The sequence below is a fragment of the Macrobrachium rosenbergii genome, chromosome 16, assembly GCF_040412425.1.
Source record: "Macrobrachium rosenbergii isolate ZJJX-2024 chromosome 16, ASM4041242v1, whole genome shotgun sequence".
In the NCBI taxonomy this organism is placed as follows: Eukaryota; Metazoa; Arthropoda; class Malacostraca; order Decapoda; family Palaemonidae; genus Macrobrachium; species Macrobrachium rosenbergii.
Window position 1 is genome coordinate 14,705,886 of NC_089756.1, and position 22,840 is coordinate 14,728,725.

Below are 22,840 nucleotides of genomic sequence, written 5' to 3' on the forward strand. Positions count from 1 at the left end.
ATTTTAAGGGCTTTCAGATGCAAATCGATTCGTTATGATAATTCTCTTGTGACCGTCGACAATTTGGACACAGAATAATTCATTTAACAGCAGCATCAACTAATTAATTGCACGCTTGGTTTTTACCCAACGCTTTCGGCCCTATGGAAAACGCACTTTTGACCTGCCGTGAATAGGGTATACATAGTAAAATATCACACATTATATTTCTTATCTATATATGTGTATACACACATACACACACATACATACATATATATACATACATACATATATATATATATATATATATATATATATATATATATATATATATATATATATATATATATATATATATGTATATATATATACACATATATATAAATATATATATATATATATATATATATATATATATATATATATATATATATATATATATATATATATATATATATATATATATATGAGTATTTTGTTGTGGAATACCTGATCTCATTTAGGATTTCTGTTTTCATCATCGTGTCTGTATTCTTCTTGTACTAATATCTGGTTTTCTGAGAGACTTGAGAGAATCTCCCGTCATTGGTCTTTATATTCTTGAGATTATCAAAAGACTGGAGTCAGATTCAGTCAGAGACGCCATTTTTCTTAACAATGTATTCATTCTCTCTAAAAACTCGTCTCAACTCAACTTTTGTAGTTGTTTATACACAGCACTTACTCTTTTCTTCATTTCGAATAGAGGTCCTTGTTTCCCCTAGAGGGGGTAGTGCTGTGAGTGCATCTCACGCTGTGCACTGTAGGCATTACTTAAGGTTCTTTGCAGGGTCCCTTCGGCCCTTAGCTGCAACCCCTTTCATGCCTTTTACTGTATCTCCATTCATATTCTCTTTCTTACATCTTGCTGTCCACCCTCTCCTAACAATTGTTTCATCGTGCAACTTGAGGGTTTTCCACCTGTTACACCTTTCAGACCTTGCTGCTCTCAGTTTCACTTTCAGCGCTGATTGACCTCATAGGTCCCATCGCTTGGCCTTTGGCCTAAATTCCATAACCTATTCCATTCTGAGTTCTTGGTGATTCTTTCTGAGAATTCCTCCTTCTTCGGCCCTTAGGCGTTCTCGGTCTCTTACGCTGAGTCTCAGGCTGGTCTTTCTTCATTTGTCAGCTCTGATCTGGGAGCATATTTGATTGGCGATTTTACTTCCCTCTCTCATCATCATTTTGGATGTACGGATATTTCAAATTTGGCCGAGAGAGGTCATAGTGATGACAGCGGTACCTAAATTGGAACTTCAAGAGGTCAAGCGAAGATGCAGTGCATTGCTACTCTAATACACTTCTACTTGCATTTTGATACATTTTTATCTTTTTATTATTTTTTTTTCTTTTTTAATAAGCGAGATCTCCTCTTTCTGTATTTCCCTTTACCTTCTCTTACTTCTTCCTAATGAACACTATATTCTTTGGAAGCTTGAATTTCAGGCCAGTGGTCCCTGTTGGTTTGTTCCATATGAATAAAGTTCATCTTTCTTCTGAATAATAATGATGATAATAACAATACAAATGCCTCTCACAATATGATTGAAACGGTCAGCCTATTTGTAGCTTTCGTTATTGTGCTGCAGCAACCTACTGGTCAAAAAGTTAAGTATACCTCGGTTTTACCAGACCACTGAGCTGATTAACAGCTCTCCTAGGGCTGGCCCGAAGGATTAGACTTATTTTACGTGGCTAAGAACCAATTGGTTACTTAGCAACGGGACCTACAATTTATTGTGGAATCCGAACCACACTACAGCGAGAAATGAATTTCTATCACCAGAAATAAATTCCTCTAACTCTTCATCAGCTGGCCGGGGAATTGAGTTCCGGCCCATCGAGTAACAGTCCGCAGCTCTACCGACTCACCCAACGAAGAGATCCTACTGGTCAAAAGTGCCCCCAGTCCCTTAATGGTAGGTTGCCAGGACACAATTATGAAAACTTCAGAATCATTGGCCCCTGCAATGGTGTTAAGTATTGATGCTGTATGTCCTTTTCCTCATCCCAGTTATAGAGGCACTTTTGCTATATTCATTTCAGCCATGATTACTCCTTTTTTTACTTCTAATCAAAGTTCAGCAGAATGGCCTATGTGTCCCTTTCTACGGGTGCTTTTTTGGCCACTGCTCCATTAAGCGAAAGTAGGGAGTAGCACTTCTAAGCCAGGCCTCGTAAAACCTGTTAGGCGACCATTTCTCTCATTTTCTCCTCGCCAGACTTTAAAATCTCTTCGTTCTAGTTGTCCTTGAACTCTACAAACTTCTTTTTCACAAGCGACGGGTCTTGGATAACCAAATTATTAATACCGGGAATACTTGACATAATGAAAAAGACATCGAAGTAGAGTTATATAACAAGAAAAGAAAGGGGAGGGTGGGGGGAGGTCCGTTTCCGACCTACATACACAGTCCAGGACCAATGCAGTGTTCAACTTTATTCGTTAGAATTGCAAATGAGAAGGCCTAGGGATGTTACTCTACTTTCACAGTCAAAACACTCGCTATGAGAGAAAGAGGAGAAATACTACTCAGTCATGTAGAGACGAGCTTCTCCTACTTTTACTGTATTTGGTGGTTTGTTAATTTGTTACGTAAGCACTGTGTGTGTGTGTGTGTGTGTGTGTGTGTGTGAGCGCGTCTGTGTGTGTGAGTTTGTGTGAGATAGAGTGGATGGAGTAGAAAGGGAAGTGATTGATCGAGAAATTTTTCAATCTTTTAATTGATCATTTATCAATTAAGCAATGTGAAAAAGAAATAGAAAGAGTTATTGACAGAGAGAGAGAGAGAGAGAGAGAGAGAGAGAGAGAGAGAGAGAGAGAGAGAGAGAGAGAGAGAGAGACTCATTTATAAAGATATTTTAACTTCTCATTGATCATTTGCCTCTGAATCAGAGAGAGAGATATATATATATATTATTCACTTATAGATATTTTAAGTTACTTTCGATTGTCCTTTATTTATAAACCAGAGAGAGAGAGAGAGAGAGAGAGAGAGAGAGAGAGAGAGAGAGAGAGAGAGAGAGAGAGAGAGAGACTCATTTATAAAGATAGTTTATTTTCTCAATGGTCATTTGCTTCTGAATCAGAGAGAGAGAGAGAGAGAGAGAGAGAGAGAGAGAGAGAGAGAGAGATTATTCACTTATAGATATTTTAAGTTATTTTCGATTGTTCTTTATTTATAAACGAGAGAGAGAGAGAGAGAGAGAGAGAGAGAGAGAGAGAGAGAGAGAGAGAGAGAGAGAGAGAGAGAGATTTTGCAGTGTCAGTGCCCATACGAAACTTTAATACAATCGCCATAATGGCAGAATCATTTTCTCAGCTGCATATAATCAAAACTATCTCGATCCTCTTCATCTGCATTTCAGATTTCCATATATTTCGAAACTTTAAGACTCTCTCATGTGCAGTATATCAGTGGAGAAATTATATATATATATATATATATATATATATATATATATATATATATATATATATATATATATATATATATATATATATATTACATACATATATATGTGTGAATATATACATATATATATATATATAAATATATATATATATATATATATATATATATATATATATATATATATATATATATATATATATATATATATATATATATATATATATATATATATATATATATATATATATATATATATATATATATATATATATATATATATATACTCATAGCACGAGATTGTGTGCAGCGCAAAGCTGAATGCCACAGTGTTTACTTGGGTTAGACGCACTACTGATGAGCCTTCTGTGTAGGTGTACGAAACAGCTAAAGTTGTGAAAGTTGAAGTTTTACTTCACAGGGAGTTCATCCACGATTGAGCAGTCAGTCTTAATATGAAAGTGACCATGTGTTGTTTTTGTTGATGCCAACCCTGCGAGGGAAACGGTTATGTGTGTATACATGCGTATGGATGGATGTACATATGTATATTTATGTATATTTATGTATTTGTTCCAGAACAAATACTGTCTTACAATACAGCACGATCTCTAGAACTGAAGCATCTAACCAAAGTAAAACTATTCCTGAAGTGTTATTCTGTTTTCATTATTAATTTGTGTATGTATAATGTTACAAGATGTAGGTTTCTCAACAGCACTTTCTATCGCCTTTTGATTTTGCTTCGTTATTCAGTAGTTCCAAAATTTTGATTAGAGGCACTTTTTTGACTATGCAGATATTTTTCTATGTGGAATATGTGAATTTTCAAAATTTTCATTATCCCCTTTTTTGATGAATAATATTCAATTGCACTCATTGCTTCTCTGAATCTTCACGAATTTTTCTTTTAATTGTTATATTCGCACTGCTTACCATCCTATTATTGCCGCGCCTACAGACAGTTCATTTGAAATATAACACTCCTAAAATTTCCGAATAGCTTTTGCAAAACAAATGAAAAATTCTATAAAAAAATTTTCTCTAAAAAAGATTGGCTATTTTATCAGTGACCTTTTTTATTCATATTCTCTTGATAGATGATAATTGAATGCAAATTTCACATCATTCATCTCTGTAGCAACAAAGCAACTTTGTTGCATTAACATTGGTAGCTGTTCAAAAGTGATTAAGATTCTGTTTCGAATATAAGTCAGCATTTCATAAGGGTTTCCTGTTGAGCCCTTTCTTGTCAAATAACATTTTCCAGGTATTAAAAGTATCAATGACTTATCAGCTGTACAGAGGATAAGGGCTTTCTTTTCGCCGCTTCTATATAAATGAGATCTCCTTTTGTGGAAAACTGTTCAAGGAACTTTTCAAGGACTTGCATAAATGAGAGGGGGGAGGGGAGTTTCTCTTTGAACTGGTCCCTTGCAAAACGACCCCTTTGGTGACCTCTAAACAATTGCAGTACTCTGTGTATTGTCTGAGTATCCATCTTTTAACTGTTAGTTCCTAAAACTCTGAATAACTTTCTTTCTTTCCTTAAAAACAATGCTACACTTAACCTGCAAACATTATTCTTTGAAATGCCACTCCAAGGTATAGGAGGCTTACTAAGCAGTGCCTGGCCATGACGAAAAGTAAGTATTTAAGTTTCACTATACAAATGAAATACGAAGTCATTCATTTCTGAAGGTACTGAGTATAACATGTGGACTTTTTAGCTTAGAAAAGACTTTGAATGAAAAAAAATCAAAGGTTAGCTCAATCAAAAGAGCTATTTTTTTAGCAGTTTAATAAAAGATATTTACCAAATACTTTTTTCCTTATTGATGAACACAAAGGATAAAATGAAATAACTCAGCAGAGCTGGAATAGGAAAATTAAGTAAATGAATTGCAGTTTTGTGGATTATAGACTAGTAGTAAATAATTGTGTACTTTCCATGAGGCTATTTTCTCTGTAAAGCACCTCTGATGCTTGGAGTTTGTTTCTTATCCAGTTCTCAGACATTTCAAGAGCAATAGGAATTTGTATTTCATTCACTTTGAAACTTTCGTTTGATGAAAGGAAGATAATGGAACAAAGATGACCAGTTTAACTTCTCCTTTGAACATTTGTTTTAAGCTTTTGAAATTGTTCAAATGTCCTTCTCACCAACATCTTGGATGCCTGTAAATTACTGATTTTGCCTGTAACCTGTAAAAAGAAACACTCAGATCGTTTTGTTTTATATATAAATATATTTATAAATCCCTCTTTTCACATGGCCTCATTTTCTTGTAACATATTCCGTAGCACGTCCAGAGAATAGTAGTTGACAATGTCCTTTTATCTGATTCCTTAGTATGTCTATTTCCACTATTTTCCACTCAACTTGGTTCGATGTATACATGTGTCTGCTTTCCTTCCAATCCTATTATCTTTTTATTTTGCAGTTCGTAAGTACACACATCAGCCAATTTCTTAGCTTTCCCGCTCTTTTCCCAAAAATCGTGCAAAAATCGTGAGTATGAAAGCCACTGTTTCTCAGGTAATGTTGTTCGCCTCTATTTTATTCTCTCTACTTCTTCTTCTTCTCTTTTATTTTTTTCCTTTTTGGAACTTGATATTTTTTTTTTTTTTAATTCTCCTTCGTGATATATTTTGTAGGGTGATGATTTTGAAGCTGCCTTTTCCCTCCCCTCTTGTAAGGAATTCCACTCATTAGATTTAGACTGGCGACTCTGCATGACTTTTCTCCTGCCATTAATGAAGACCTGTGTGTGTTCTGTATGTAGTTTCTGATGAGACCATTTTGATAAACATTTGAGTAGCGCGTATTTTATGTTTGGTATTTGTGTTTATATACATATATATATGTTTACATATGCGTATCTTATGTATATATATGTATATGTATATATATAAATATATATATACTGTATATATATATATATATATATATATATATATATATATATATATAATGTATATTAAATAAAATGTAATATATATATATACATAGTATATATATTTATATTTATATATATATATATATATATATATATATATATATATATATATATATATATATATATATTAATATATATCTATATATATAGATAATTATGTATACATAAATATATATAGCATATATATTTATATAGATATATATATATATATATATATATATATATATATATATATATATATATATATATATATATATATATATATATATATATATGTATATATATAGTTTATATCCCATTCTTAGTGCTGATGGTAGCGTAGGACGCAGGGCATTGTGTCCTTAACCTAATTTGGTTGTGTTTCTCAGCTTTATGTTTTCAATATCCAATTGTAGATATTGGGAAGAATATTTGAATGTTAAATTCGTGTGTAATTATGAGTCGACAACTCAATAAAATAAAAATAAGTTCAAATTGTTCATCTAAGCCAAAGAACTATTTTAACATTTCCCATTCAACTAGGGAGGTTTACTCAAACTCCTATTGTTATTTTAAATTGGTTGAATAGATTCTGTAGAGTATACTCAAAGTCCTGTTGTAATTTTAATGTGTTAAATAGTTTTTTGTAGAGTAATCAAAAGATCCTATTGCAATTTTAATGGATTAAAGAGATTCCTGTTGTTATTTAAATGGGCTGAATAGATTTTATAGAGTATGCTCAAAATCCTATTGTTATATCAATGAGCTGAATAGATTTTATAGGGTATTCTGAAAATCTTATTGCTATTTTAATGCGTTAAGGAGACTCTTTAGAGTATACTCAAAATCCTGTTGTTATCTTAATGGGGTGAATAAATTCTGTCATTGTACTTATCGTAATCGCGTATAATCCCATGTATCAGTGTAAATAGGATCACAACACACACACACACACACACACACACACACGCACACGCCCTTCCAAATATAATTACCAATTGGAAATCAAATAATAAACTCGAAACGCAATCATGGGCTGATGAATTATTCATAAGGACTGCAGGATGAATAAACAAATTGTCATGAAACGTTGTAATTAATAATAGAGGATTGAATAATAGAGGGAGAGATATTTTGTCATAGATAATTGGATGTGTTTCTTCCCTTTTTTTTACTTACAGATTATTTGAACGTCGGAGTTATTAACTAAAAAATAACATTTTAAATTTTACGTTTATTTTTTTTTTAAATATCGAAATCTATGAAAGTAGACTGTATCATTCCACCATACATTTACACAATAATAATGAAATCGGAATTTTAAAAACAGGTGGGGTTCCATTTTCTTTTCGGAACAACAAATTACCCATTGCTTGAACATGTAAACATTATGGATATGGGATTCTGGACGCCACGCACGCACAGGGAGTATAATCATATTTTTATGCAGTTATTCTAAATGGATGTGTATCGTAAAAGGAAAGCTTTTTACATTTTAGTTTCAGTAGGAAACTAAACTGCTTTTGTTAGAGGCTTCAAACTTCAAGCGAGCACGTAAGTAGATTACTTAAGAAAAGTAGATTATTGAAAAGAAAAAAAAAGAAACGCACAATTCCAGCACTGTAACCTAGAATGAAAATTTCCCATCGTAAAATACCGAATTCGTTGTATGCTTAAAGCAGTTAATTTGTGTTATTAAATGACACGCTTAAAAGATTTTCGTTCAAGTTTTCGCTTCATCGTAGCAGACACGCAAAGTAAATCAGATCGAATTAGAACGAAGGTCCATTAGTCTAAAAATATCTTTTTGGGTTGTCACAATAACGGGAGAAATGTAGAGTATTTTACTGACGTAGTGTCATCTGATATCCAGTTTTAATAGAAAGATGTTTAAAACCACTTTTTTCCCCCCCTTGAACTCAAAACTGGCTGTCCCAATTTTCCAGCCCGCAATTAAGAATTAATAATATTAAGTGATTATTTTTTCCGCAACTGACTTGCTTTGGGCATCCCCATGTACCCAAATGTGTCTGCCCCGACCCAGGTTGAAATCTGGATGACGTCACGCCATCCTTGTTATGTCGTCGTGTCATTTTCAGCCCAACGTTCACGCTCTGTAGCAGCGAACCTCTGGCATGAGATGTTTGATCTATCTGAAATGTATATGCAATGACTGGTGCATCTCTATAACAAATGTTTTGTATAAAGCCTATACTGTAGGTCTGCTAGTCTAAAACGTAATTTGTGATTTTTATTTCCAGGGTTTTCTTTCGTGAATTATCCACTTTACTTTGCAGAAATTTCTAGACCTAGATGAGAGTGAAATGAAGTGTTGATTTTGTCAATTGAAAATTGTCTGTTTTTGTGACTGTTTTTTTTTTATGTGTAACGTGACTTTGCATTTCATCTGCATGAAATGCTTCTTGCAGGATATTTGTATGAATACGGATCAACCTCACTGCTTATGTAGTACATGGAATACCAGTGAATATTACCATATACTATATATGATTATGATTTACTTAGAATAAGTTGTTAATGTTTACCTCTTGTTCCCCTGACATGTCAAGAATCCCTTTAACTGCCAAATATTTATTAACTAAAATAATTTAATCACAATTAGAAAACAAATAATTTAGAGAGGCCTGACAGTGCAAAGACATAATTCTAAACTAAGGTGTCTCTCTCTTATCCGGAACTCTCTCACTTATCCGGACCTTACTCACCTATCCGGACCCATTGCAGGTCCCAGATGACGCGGCAGTCCTCACTAGATGGCACTGTCAGCGGCGCTAGAATAGGCGGATCGTTATCCATGGCGAGACCTTCTTCTAGCATGACCAACTTGGCGAACATCTCCAAAACGCCTGACATCACCTTACCTATACGTCCAGGATCAGCTTTGGGTATCCCAGGTCAGTTTCAGACATGGAACTGTTTAATCTTTCAAGCTTTGGTCAACTTCGGGTTGCCAAGGTCAGTTCAAGAAAATATGGAACGGTTTAATCTTTGAAGCCTTGGTCAACTTTGGGTTCCCCAGGTAATTTTGAAAAAAATATGAAACTAATCTTTCAAGTCTTGGGTCATCATCATCCCCGTAGGGGGGTTAGTGCCGTCAGTGCACCACACGGAGTGCACTGTAGGCATTACTAAAGGTTCTTTGCAGCGTCTCTTCGTTCCCTAGCTGCAACCCCTTTCATTCCTTTTACTGTACCTCAGTTCATATTATCTACCTTCCATCTTGCTATCCATCCTCTCCTAACGATTGTTTCATAGTGCACCTGCTAGGTTTGACTCCTATTACACCTTTGTAACCTTTTACTCTCAATTTTCCTTTCAGCGGTGAATGACCTCATATGTCCCAGCGCTTGGCCTCTGGCAAAGCTCTATATTCCATTCCACTGGGTCATCATTGGATATCTCAGGCAAAAAAAAAAAATGTGAAGCTGTTTAATCTTTCAAATCTTGGGTCAACTTTGGGTATCCCAGATTCAGTTAAAAATAACCTATGGGATTGTTCAATCATTCAATTCTCGGTCAGCTTTGGGTATCCCAGTTCAGTTTAAAAAATATGGAGTTGTTTAATTGTTCAAGTCCAAGGTCAGCTTTGGGTATCCCAGGTCAGTGAAAAAAAAGTATAGATTTGTTTAGTCATTTGAGCCCCGGGTCATCTTTGAGTATCCGTAGTCAGTTTAAAACCAATCGTCAGAGGAAACTTTTCGCCCCTTCACTTCCAAATAAGTTTGGGGTATTCCAGGTCAGTTAAAAAGAGTATGTGAAAAATGTTTAATATTCCAGCTTCAGGGTCAGCTTTGGGTATTCCAGGTATTCAAGGTCAGTATAAGAATGTATGTGGAAGTGTTTAACCTCTCAGGCTCAGGGTCATCTTTGGGTATTCCAGGTTAGTTAAAAAAAAGTATGTGAAAGTGTTTAATCTTTCATGTTCAGGGTCTGCTTTGGGTATTCCAGGTCAGTTTAAAAAAACAGTATGTGAGAGCGTTTAATCTTCCAGTTCAGGGTTAGTTTTTGGTATTCCAGGTCAGTTTAAAAAAGTATGTGAAATTGTTTAATCTTTCAGGTTCAGGGTCAGCTTTGGGTATTCCAGGTCAGTTGGAAAGGTATGTGCAAGTGTTTAATCTTTCATGGTTAGGTCATCTTAGGGTATCCCAATTCAGTTTAAAAAGTATGTGAAAGTGTTTATATTTCCAGGTTCAGGGTCAGCTTTGAGTGTTCCAGGTCAGTTAAAAAGTTTATGAAAGTGTTTAATATTTCATGTTCAGGGTCAGCTTTGGGTATTCCAGGTCAGTTGAGAAAAACAGTGAGGGACGTTTTTGATCTTTTCATGTTCATTGGAACTTTGGGTGTCTAAGTCAGGTGGAGTAATAAAAAAAGGAATACTCTTTGCTTAACATTTTTTTTTCTCACAAATCAATGTCAATGAACCCTGACCAAGAGGGCACTGTAGTGCATCGTCATAATGTGAACGATTCAGAGAAAGTGAGAATAGTATCTTGTTTGGTCAGGTTACTGTTCTTCTAAGACCATCAGCTCAGTTGAGGGTTTTATCAAGTCCTGCCCAGAAATATTATGCAAAAAGTAAGAAATATTATACAAGAATAAGAAATATACAAAAAATAGGAAATATTACGCAAAAAAATAGTATTTTACTACATTTTCGTAACTAGAGCTAAAAATACCTGATTTTAAGTGACAGCCACTTATAATACAAGCAAGCTTGGAGTCCGTCACATTCCTCCACCATCTTGGTGAGAACTTTCTGATGGTTTCCTGTCATTTACGTATCCTTATTCTACTGTATGCCTGAGCCTAGCTAAGTAAATATTTTCCAAACCATGAACTACAATATCATTTAATGTTGTTCCGTATGAATTACTCTGCCAACTAACCACTGCCTCCCCACAGGTTATACGAGCAGTGGTCTGCATGGGTCAAGTAGCATAGGAGGAGGACCCCAGCTGAAGTCTGGATTGCCTGCAAGTATAGCCCAGTGCCTCCCTCCCGACCTCCATCACCTTATTTATACCAACACTCAACCACCTTCGTTCAGCGATCATTATGGGTCACAGGTAAGGAGTTTCCTTTTGGTCAGTGGAAAGGAAATGCTGGAACATGGCGGGCTCTGGTAACCAATGGTAAAGCTTATATGCTTTATTATTTTTTTTTAAGGGGACCCGTTGTTGAGGGGGACCGGGGGCCTCTTCGTCACTTCCTCTAAGAGGAATTCCTGGAGCATCTTTTCATACGGTTTTAGTGACTGGTTGGTTAAAGTAGTCAGTGATGTACACAGGCTGGTCGTTTTGTTAAAGGTTTCAAATAGGGGATATTTCCTGATAAGACTCGCTTGTGATACGAATTGGTTTGAAGGTCGGGAAAATGAAAGAAAAATTGAACGTGGTATAGTCTGATTAACGTCTTGTAAAGAGTTCGCTTTCGTGATTTGTCAGCAACACGAAATCCTATGTCCGAAAACTTTACGAGGTTTTTTTTTAAGTTGTAACTTTTACCAACGGACACGAACGAGATCTTCAGAGTGTTCGAAGATCAAAATAAACGAACGGCACATGATCTCCTTTCACAAACAAAGAGGAATCTTTATTTTTAATTTCGGTCTTTTACTGAAAGGTACAGATAAAGCGGAGAAGGGTAAAATATTGGAAAACAATGGCGAAAGATGTCCTCAATGTCAGAAAATCTGTAGCATTTGAAAACAGGCTGAAAGAAATCTTTTTCCTGAAACCAGAGAGGTAAGTTTTCATTATTTCTTGTTCACCCGGGTACAATTTGAGTTCATAAACACATGTTTGTTCTTTTTTTATATATTACTTTTAAACAGAAGAAGGTTTGGATATGATTTTGAAGTGGGAAAAGGCTATGTGTTATTAATGTTTCATACGAATTTTGAAAGGATTATGTTGTAAAAATTTAAGGAAGGGAAAAACATTAAAAAGACACATGTTCACTTCATATCACAATTTTAATAACACCTTTCCTGATAGTTTAGAAACATGCAGGATTCTGCTGTAATGTGTATGACTTTCCTCTCTCCAGGGCTGTAGTACCCAGTCCTGTTTCCCTGCCCTGTCGAAGCTTTTCTCATCTTCCCCAGTGACTAAAATCTCCAAATTATTTCATTGGTGGGATTAGCGGAAAGGGTATGAGGCCACTTTCGTTTCAGGTCTCCCAAAAAGATGATACGTTTCTCTCTTATGTTTCGTGAACCCTTTTTCAGGATTGCTTCCTCTTCTGCTCTGAAATTGTGTAATGTCAGTGTGTGTGTTTGTGTATAACGTTACGTGCACAGTTGTACATGAAAACAGTTTTATGATTGAGAAGTCATTAGGATCGCTATTCTCTGCGCAGTGCTTCAAGACGAATTGTGGATCGCAAAAAATGTGCGCTTTTGTACAGAGGGTGAGTCAGGCTTAAATTCATGACAAAAATTAAACAAAAGTGAAGCTGCAGGAAGTGCCTGGCAACTGACAAAAGGAAGCTTTCATAACCAAAGAAAACTATCTTGAGTAAATGGGAACATTTTATCAGATCTTATAAACATTTTCATAATAGGAAGGGGTCGTTAATGGCAATGTGTCAAGGGAAATGTTATGAGAGAAAGATGCCACGAAAAATGATGTTACTAAATGTCAACAGCCAATCACTTTGTTTTCAGGGTTCCCCGTCAGTTATCATGTCAGTTATCATGTACCTCGCTATTCTTCTGCTCATCACAGTCGTTGTAAGCGGTGTATGGTTGGCACTTGATGTTAAAAAAAGGCAAGAGAAATATGATTCATAACTCATAAGAAGTTTAATCAAAAACTAATAAACTGAAAATATATATCATTTAATACAACTCTATTGTGCATGAAATACTTTCTAGGATGCATGATTATTCATTACTTAGAAAAAGTTATGGTTGCACATGAAAAAGTTATTCCATGACTTACGATTCATAGGGAATGCAGGGTAATCCTACCCCTACCTGTTTCACATCTACTGCCATTTTAGTTAATAATACTTTCTTGTCTAAAGCTTTGTATATGTCACATTTTTCATTGCAGTCGGTATTAATTTATTTCAAATCAGTGTACATCTCCTGTCATTGCAACTGATTCTGATTTTAAATCAGTTAATCAGTGCAACAGTTCTATTGTAATTAACCAGTGCAATAGTTCTATTGCAATTAATCGGTGCAATAGTTCTATTGCAATTGATATAAATTTCTAATCATAATCAGTGCAACTTGCACGCCTATTATCATTGCAGTTGATTGTAGTTTTGTAGACTAAACTACTACTAACGTCACGTCTACTGCTATCCCATTTGATATGAATCCATTTCCAGTAAGGGTAACTATCCCATTTGCTGTTATTGAAACTACATTAACTTCTAATCAGTGACTCCCATGGCCCCCTTTTATACTCTAGTTTTTTTTATAGTTTTCTACATCACGAGTGACTCTTACTTTGACATCGACCCAGATATCCTCCCAGTGCATGACAAATGTTGTTTCTAGCAACCAGACGACGTGAAAATACTGCATGACGTTTCTTTCTGCCACTGGAGAAGGGGATACACTTTTCAGAGCATTAGGGGGTCAACGAATGTAAACATTTTGGGCGTCAGAAAACCAGCTGCAAAGTGAAGACCTGTGAGAGGTTCATCTTTGGAAATGAATATCTGATCTTTGTCGCGTCGACAGATGCCTTTTAATTGCTCATGTTTATTCATTATGACGTTTTCTTATTTCACTGTTCTAGGCGATATTAAAGGGATTGTTGGTCAAGATTACTGTTTGTGTTACAAAATTACGAAGAAAATAACAGAATTTTGTTATTATTATTATTATTATTATTATTATTATTATTATTATTATTATTATTATTATTATTAGAAGAAGACAATGTTCAACCTTAGTTGGATAACCTGATACTTCTGTGTGTGTGTGTGTGTGTGTTACGCAATTTCGTTCTTGTTCATTCATTCTAAAAGGTTTCTGTTTTATTGTTCTATGCGAAAAGGTCCTAGGCTCAACATCTTGTTTAAGTTACAAAATTATCTAAGTCCAAGGGTAATGTTTGTGTGTGTGTGTGTGTGTGTGTGTGTGTGCGTGGTGCGTTACTGTGTCACATATGTTTGATATTGTGGATTTGTTGTTATTGCGTTATATATGTGAGAATGTCTGTGAATTTGTTTGTTAATACGTCACATATGTGTGATTATATATTAGTGTGTTTGTGTGTCATATGTGTATGTATTTCTCTGTTAGTGCGTTATTTATGTGAGTGTGTGCATCTGGCCTACTTCAAAATAAAAGAACTGATAGATCAAATTAACCTTTCAAAGGTGTGCAAAACAACATCGGATTGAATATGGAATAATAGAAAAGGAATTTCTCATGAATGTTCCCCCGATTTTTGGGGTTTGTCGTAAGAAAGTTGACGAAATACTTGAGTCATTTCTCTATTGAAGTAGGTGCATTCCGATTTACAAAAGGTAGTGGATTTCAAAATACATGGACACTAGAATTGTGTCTGCTTCGAAATGAGCAAGATCAAGAAACAGTGAGGCAGGAAAAAAAATCTTCAGTTATGTGTCTTTTTTCAACAACCAAAATGACTGTTTTTACTGGAACCACTGCAATGACAAACATGAGAAAAAAGGTATTTATCTCGTCTTCCTTGTAGTTGATCAGTTTCTTGAATTCCACCTTGAATATGCATAATTCTCACTTACAGCTTTTTTGTTTTTGCCATTTTACTGCTATAAACACCGACGACGTAACTTCTTTAGATTTAATCCTCTGTTCGTAAACCAAAACTTCCAAAATGGGTGGGTTTCATTTCTCCATTTTTTTTTTTAGCACACACCACATTCGAATTTATTCCTCACGCCCCGCACAAAAAAAATAATAAAAAAAGATAAACTGAAATAGAAATAATTCAAACTTTACTCGAATTACTCCTCCTCCTCCTCCTCCTCTTCTTCCTCCTCTCCTCCTTCTTCTTTAGGTAAGTGGATGCACTCGAGATTCCAGACCACTCGAAATAGTTTCTTGAGTTTCTGTTCTTTGATCTTCCTTCTACTTTTGGAACTTATTAAAAAGCATGTTGTCAGTTCCTTGAGACATTTCACACCTTATCGTTACTCTCGTCAGAATGCCTTTCTAGTTCTGTGATGGATATCCTATAATGAGAAGCATTTTTCACCCAAACAACGGCGTCGCTTAGGAGAATACTCTGCGTGACACTTCTGCATTGAGCGAAGTCAGGGCCGAAGAAACGTATTATGAAAAGCAGTTATACCCGTGTCATGAATGGACCTTCTCAGTGGACGAACCATTCACCTACAGATTGTCATCAATCATAAGAAAGAAATTCATGCAAATATTTATTTCTGAACTCTGTAAATGTATGTTATTCCTCCTTAACGCTTTGACAAGCTAATTACTGTCTTCTGTTTTTATGCAAGGAATTCGCTGAAAACATGAAGTCGTAACATGCAGATGTGTAGTCTGTATTCTCCTGTCAAAAAGCGTCACCCTAAACTTGATACAGTTGATATTCCTAACCTTTCCTTCTCCCTGTCTTCCAGTCTCATTTCTCTTTATCCTCCTCCATGTCTCTGCCTTTTCCATCTGTTGAGGTGTTTAGATTTACAGATATATTTATCCTATTGCCTGTTGTCTCTCGACACTTCAGTTATTGTTAGAAACTAATCAGATATCGATTATTTGTGCACTACCTCTAACTTGAAAGAATATTCCTGATGCTTTGTGTTCCATAACGCCCCATTGTTTCTCTCTTCTTTACTGATTTGAAAAGATGACTGTAAACATGCGAGAACTATTCAGTCATAACTTTGAAAAGACCAATGCTGTATCCATATAATTCCTTTCCCTCGAACTTACTTCTGTTCTCTTTAAAAGATATTGACTGATTTGCTGTGAAAGGTATCTGAGGTTTTTGTGCCCTCATATGCTATTCTCTGTCAGATCAACTTATACAATTCCTTTTAAATTGATTAAACGTTTTACTTTGATTTACAGCCAGATCCCTTCTGCTGCGTCGAATTGTGTTCATCGTTACACAAACACTACACTAACGTGACTTTAGAATGAAACTTACTCGCAAACAAGCAAGTCGATGTGATAGCAGTCGGGATTTGTAATGAATACAGTTCAGGGGAAATGAGCAAGAGCATCACGAAATTTAAAAAAAAGAAAATAGTTCCACCAGATTCTAACACGAAAGCAAATGACAGATTTATATACCAACATGACATCTAGTGCTGTCTGCATAATTGCATCTTTCCTTCGCATTATTCTGTAGTTTGAAAAGCAGGTAAAATATCTCCAGTTATCTCGCTCGTATCTTTTTACCTTCAGTTTCGCTCTCTTCGTGATGACAGCGTTTATTTCACAATACATGAAAAAAACAGGAAAAAAATTACGCCGTTGTAGTACAGAGGTATCGTTCCTTGTACTGAAGTATTTTCTGTGTGTGTATGTCTATGGTAATGATAATCGTAAACTTAGAGTATTGTAGATATGATAAGGCCAGTCTTAAGTGTTTAGCCCTTGACGGATGGTTATGTGATAAGGATTAATTTTAAATAATTTAGTCTCTCTCTCCTTCTAACTATTAATTAAATAAGGTTAGTTTGTAATTATAAATAAATAAACCAGTAAGTTTGTAATCACAGATATCGAGTACGTATTGTATTGTAAGTCTAGATTAAACCTTAATATAAAAAATCACCTGATGTAAAGGACAACTTTTTCTCCTTTCCAAAATTTCACTTCTCGCAGTCTTTAACGTTTCCTTCAAATTCGTAAAATCTCTCGTACATTTTACTCTCTCTCTCTCTCTCTCTCTCTCTCTCTCTCTCTCTCTCTCTCTCTCTCTCTCTCTTGTACGTGAAGATATAATCCACATATAGTTACTTATAGTTAGCAATATCTGTTTCCCCTATATTTGGTATGTGTATAAATAAATGTTGGTATTAGGAGAGCGTGTCTCATGTCGCAAATGCTAAAGACGGCGGTCATTAATAAAAAAAAAAAACAAAAGGTCGTCGGATAAGCGTGTCATTCAAATCAGCTGCTTGTAAACAGAGAATACTCATTCACAGAAAAGATTAGGGAAGCAAACAAATTAAGTGTGAGTAGTACGGTTCGAATGTGATTGCGTTAGTGGTCCAGATGTTTATATGTGTTGTTGTTGTTTTATATTAAGTCAGCATATGTTGGCACGGGCTCTTGCTCTAGTAGAGCATTCCAAAGCTGATGCACATTGGCCTCCCATGACAACCTTGGGGGATACCTGATGCTTCGAAACCCTCCTTAATAATCTTCTTCGTCTTCTCGCTCTTTGTGGGTCAAAAAACAGTTCAAGTCGCCTTGCAGTTTGCCCATCAGTCACAGAGTGAGAGTGTGTGTGTGTGTGTGTCTGTGTGTGTGTGTGAGAGAGAGAGAGAGAGAGAGAGAGAGAGAGAGAGAGAGAGAGAGAGAGAGAGAAAAGAAAGATCAACGGTGGCAAAAGAGCGTTCACATTCTCGTAACCGAAAGAGTTTCCGTAGCGTTTAGCAAAGCTCATCTAACTTCGAGGTAAGAACTTTCGTTTGATATCATTGCAGTGTACTTACTTACCCTCATTCAAAGCTTGTCGATTTCGTGCCACAAGTTCAGCTTTGTAATAACTTTTTTTGGGTGACTTGCTTGCAAGATGGCGGGAAGAGAACCTCCACTAAGGAACCTAGTGGTTTGTTTGTAGAGTAGATGGATTTTTAACTGTTTAATCCCGTCCAGACTTAACTAACTTTGATTAGATACATGTTTTCTTTTGCTTTGTATAGTGCATGAACAAAACATATACATATATACATCATGTGATTTTGAGAGAGAATTAAAAAAAAAAAGAGGAAGAAGATTTTTTTTCCACCATCGAGAGACTCATGATCTCAGATGATTTTAATAGCATGTTGTGATATGGGACACGTGTGTGCTTTACCCGTAGGAACTTTACGAATCAAATTAGCCAGTGCCACACTTTCTCTCTCTTGTCCCTGATATGTCTTCCAGTCTGCCCTACTACTGTCTGTCTTTCCCCCACCCCCCCTCAACTCTGTCTCTCCCTCCTTCCATCCCGTCTGTTCGTCTATTGTTCTATCTCCCCCTTCCCCAGTTCTCTCTGTCTACCTCTTTCTTTCGCTCCGTATGTCTGTCTGTATGTCTTAACTCAGTGTCTTCCCCTCCTTTCTGTCAATCTGTCACTGTGTCTTTCCTTTTTCATCGGTCAGTTTTTCTTTCTCTCCTCCGTCCATCCCTGTCGTCCCGTGCTCCCGTCTCGCTGTCTGTTTCTCCTTTCTGTCTGTCTGTCTGTCTGTCTTCCTTTGTCTTTCCCTCCATTATGTCCATCCATCAACCTCCTCGCCCTCATCTGACTCCCTCCTGTCTATCTTCCCTCCTTCCGTCTGTCTCTCTGACCATCTTTCCCTCTCTTCTGTCTGTCTGACGCTATCGTTCCATCTATCTGTCTATCTTCCCACCCACCACGTCAGTCTGTTCCTCAGTCTATCTTTCGTCCTCTTTATGCATGCCATGGAATGTTCAGGCTATTTGTATTGGTCCCACCAGCTCCCTGAATACATGCAGAACCTGAAGGATCAGCTGAGAGAAGAGCTGAAGTCGGCATCCACCGACCGGCGGGCAATGCTCGAGGCTGAGCTCCTGCGGCTACATGAGGAACGGCGCCGTGCCCTCGCCGAAAAGGACAAGGACAGGGACGGTCGCCTCCGGCGGGAGCTGGATCGCCTCTCCTCCTCCAATTACTCCGGATCACTGTCGCTCAAGCAGAGGTTTGTTCAGCCTTGGCCCCCCAACCCACATCCCGACCCTGGTCCGTCCCAGGTTCCTGCTTATCCGGTCCCCTCCCCTACCCTCCCAAAGCCAATGCCCCTGCCACTCCCAAATGGTGCCCCTTGAAACTTTGTTCCCTCTGGGCAAAATGACCAGTTGCGTGTCGGCTATTTATGAGCTTTGTAGCTGTATGTCTAGATTTGGTGTGTAGCTCTAACCTCATATGTCAACTGTACCCAAGCATACATTTAAGTATATAAACGCATAATTAACCACTTGTGTATGTGAATGTATGTCTCTGAGCACACTTCATTTTGAAATGCCCTGCCAGATGATCTGCGGACATTCTGTTTCCAATCTCCAAAGAAATAATTGAAATCAATATCCTCCATATTATTTTCGTAAGGTTCCCCTCTCCCTCAAATGCACAGCTTTGGTCAGAAACTCCAACAGGGTAAAATGGTTTACATCCAAGACCCTGGAGAATTTTTTTTTCCTTTCTCTTCAAAATCCTGCTTTTGTATATAATCTACTTCTTACCTCATTTATCTTAATTAAACTGTTACAAATTATTTAAATTATCTATCATTTACTGGCACCATCAGTTTGTCTTCAGTACTTAACCCATGTTAGATTGTTTTCCACAAGGTGCTTTTATATTGTTTTGTCAACGTACACGAAGTACTTGCTGATATGCTAATTAATACTAATTGATAAGTAGGAAATTCTCCAGTAACCTGCAGCTGAGCTATTTTTATTTTCAAAAGCCTCATAGTCTCCAAAAATACCCGGATTTCAGTTAAATATCCTAGTGCTAATTATGGAGATTAAATATTCATATTATATAAATCAGTTAAATTATAAACGTTCTCTCTCTCTCTCTCTCTCTCTCTCTCTCTCTCTCTCTCTCTCTCTCTCTCTCCATACGCTAAAATGACCAGCTTGAAATTACCTTTTGCAATGGCCACGACCATTCCACGCTTACAAAGTCCCAGACACCCCGAAAAGCACTGAAGATAAGCCCAAAATACCTACATTTGAACTGGTCTTTTGCCCCCCCCCCAACCCCCACCCCCTCACCCTGCTTAGCATTTTTAGATGATTAAAGTCCTCCTTTTTTTTTTAACCGGTTGCCAAGCATTATTCGCTGCCAACCTCGTGAATAATCTTGGTCATTTTGTTACCTAAGCCTTGTTGACGATGACAACTGCTTGGCTGCTGTCCTCCATAACTACTGCACGCTCTCTCTTGGTGGCTGATATGATTGATGGTCCTCAGTGTTGTTTCAATGGATCTTAAAACGAAGTAGTTCTTAAGAAATTTAAATAGCTTTGGCCCAAAAAAAAGTCTGTAAACTCCTAAACTACGTCACAGTTTGCATATCAGCTTCCAACACAGTGCCGAATCGGGAGATCCCCTTTTCCATGCTGTAGAATATACATATTAATCTTTTATAACAGTATTTGCATTTTTGGATCTTTTTAATACTGAGAAAGATGATTTTTAAGTATCTCACCAGTTTTTTCTTTTTTAAATTAGTCCAAATAATGCCTTGATAATATGAAAGACAAGTAGCATTCCGAGACGGCAGTGTGTGTGTGTGTGAGTGTAGGTGCGTGCGTGTGTGCGCGCGCGCGTGCGTGTGTACGTGGCAATCCTCTAAATGAAAATATGCATGTGTCATTTTTGTTTTCGATTTTTAGAATGGAAATTCAGCGTCGCCTGGGCATGGCCTCAAGCACGGGCATAACCACAGGGTCAGCCAACTCCTCGCCCAGGAACCACCGTCGCAGAGGCCACAGGCGGCAAATGTCAGACCCAAAGATATTCTCGTCTGTCTCGCCCATAAAAGAGGACAAGGATTTGGAGAAAGAGCTTGAGAGAGTAAGTCTGTTTGGTCACGATGTCTGTGTCGTCTGTAGATGCTTTTGTCACAGTGCTACTACTCGTATGTCCCAGCTCCTCCCCTCCCGTCGGAGTACGACCTCCTCCGAAGGAAGGAAGGCGTGTGCGTGTGTTCATCTCGTGCGCCGTCAGACTCCCTCTTCCCCACCCCCTTTGACCCCTCCCCCATCAAAAAAAACAAAAGTTTCCCGGCCACGATAGCTACGCCCTGCCTTCCCAGCTGCAATGTAAGTATTCACAATCTTCTTCGTCAGATGATTCAGAATTGACCTTTTCGTGATGACTGAAAGTATTCAAAACCTTCTTCTTCATAAGATGATTCAGAATAACCTTATCGTGATGACTGAAAGTACTCAAAATCTTCTTCTTCATAAGATGATTCAGAATCACCTTTCCGTGATGACAGAAAGTACTCAAAATCTTCTTCTCCATGAGATGATTCAGAATGACCTTTTCGTGATGATTTACATTACTCAAAATCTTCTTCTCCATAAGATGATTCAGAATTACCTTTTCGTGATGATAGAAAGTACTCAAAATCTTCTTCATTAGAGGGATTAGAGGGACCCTTTTCGTGATGACAGAAAGTACTCAAAATCTTCTTCGCAAGATAATTCAGAAAGACTTTCTCGTGATGACTGAAAGTACTCAAAATCTTCATGATTCAGAATGACTTTTTCATGATGACTGAAAGTACTAAAAATCTTCATGATTCAGAATGACCTTTTTGTGATGACTGAAAGTACTCAAAATCTTCTTACTTTAGATGATTCAGAATGATCTTTTCGTGATGACTGAAAGTACTCAAAATCTTCATGATTCAGAATTGACCTTTACGTGATGACTGAATAACTGTTGGAGATGATAAGAAGTGAAGATAATCTTTAGACAAAATCAAAGGAAACTTGATATTTTTATTCATTGTTTAACCAGAAAAAAATTAGGAAAACTTAGCTCATTCTCTTCCTTATTTTTAGGTAGATGATGTGAAAGGAAATAAAATTAGAATAGGCTTCAAAATATTTTGCAACATAACCGCCAGTGCGTTAACCCATTTTACTTCCGAAAATCTTCTGTCGTGTTAGTGGTTTCACAATAACGTAACTCTATCAGCGTTTTGATTTTGTACAAAAGTAATTTGAGCCTCTGTAATTGTGGGTATTACTAGATTTGTTATATTTTACCCTTTTTGTGCCATGTGAATATGTCTTTCATCTATCTCTCAAAGAGATGTATGCACGTCGTTGATGCACAAACAACAACAAAAAATATTCTGACAGAACAGGTCACGGGTTTATATTTCAGTCTCCTGGTAGACGATTTGGAAATTTGATGTTGATCAGAAAATGTTGATTACATTACATAAGGACTCCCTGTGACGTGGAGCCTTCAGTATTCCTAGCCGGTTAGCCTTCTTTCTCTTCGTTTTGTTGTGCTTCTTTGTGCTCTCTCTCTCTCTCTCTCTCTCTCTCTCTCTCTCTCTCTCTCTCTCTCTCTCTCTTTTGTACTTCTCGTCCTGAGAGGCCTCCTGTGTTGATTCAATAATTTTTGAAGTAGGTCATGTCCCCATTTTGATTTGGCCTCCTTCTCCCGCACCTACCTTTCACTCCTTTGTCAGGCTTCTTTATTCAGACTTGCCTCATAGAAGGATTAAAAACCTGATACACAATGAATGTTATAAT

The 22,840-nt window shown here is 36.7% G+C and overlaps 1 protein-coding gene across 17 annotated transcripts in view; it reads left to right on the top strand.

Moving 5' to 3' along the window:
• LOC136847104 (uncharacterized) overlaps positions 1–22,840 on the top strand; it is a 335,956-nt gene that overhangs the window by 291,095 nt on the left and 22,021 nt on the right. For 15 of the 17 annotated variants that reach the window (XM_067118421.1, XM_067118415.1, XM_067118416.1 and 12 more), the window contains 4 exons: positions 9,122–9,291; positions 11,300–11,463; positions 19,032–19,252; positions 20,957–21,137. In XM_067118421.1, coding sequence (XP_066974522.1) covers positions 9,122–9,291; positions 11,300–11,463; positions 19,032–19,252; positions 20,957–21,137 — 736 coding nt within the window. The remainder of the gene's footprint in view (positions 1–9,121; positions 9,292–11,299; positions 11,464–19,031; positions 19,253–20,956; positions 21,138–22,840) is intronic. The other 2 variants (XM_067118428.1, XM_067118422.1) reach the window with 1 other exon arrangement.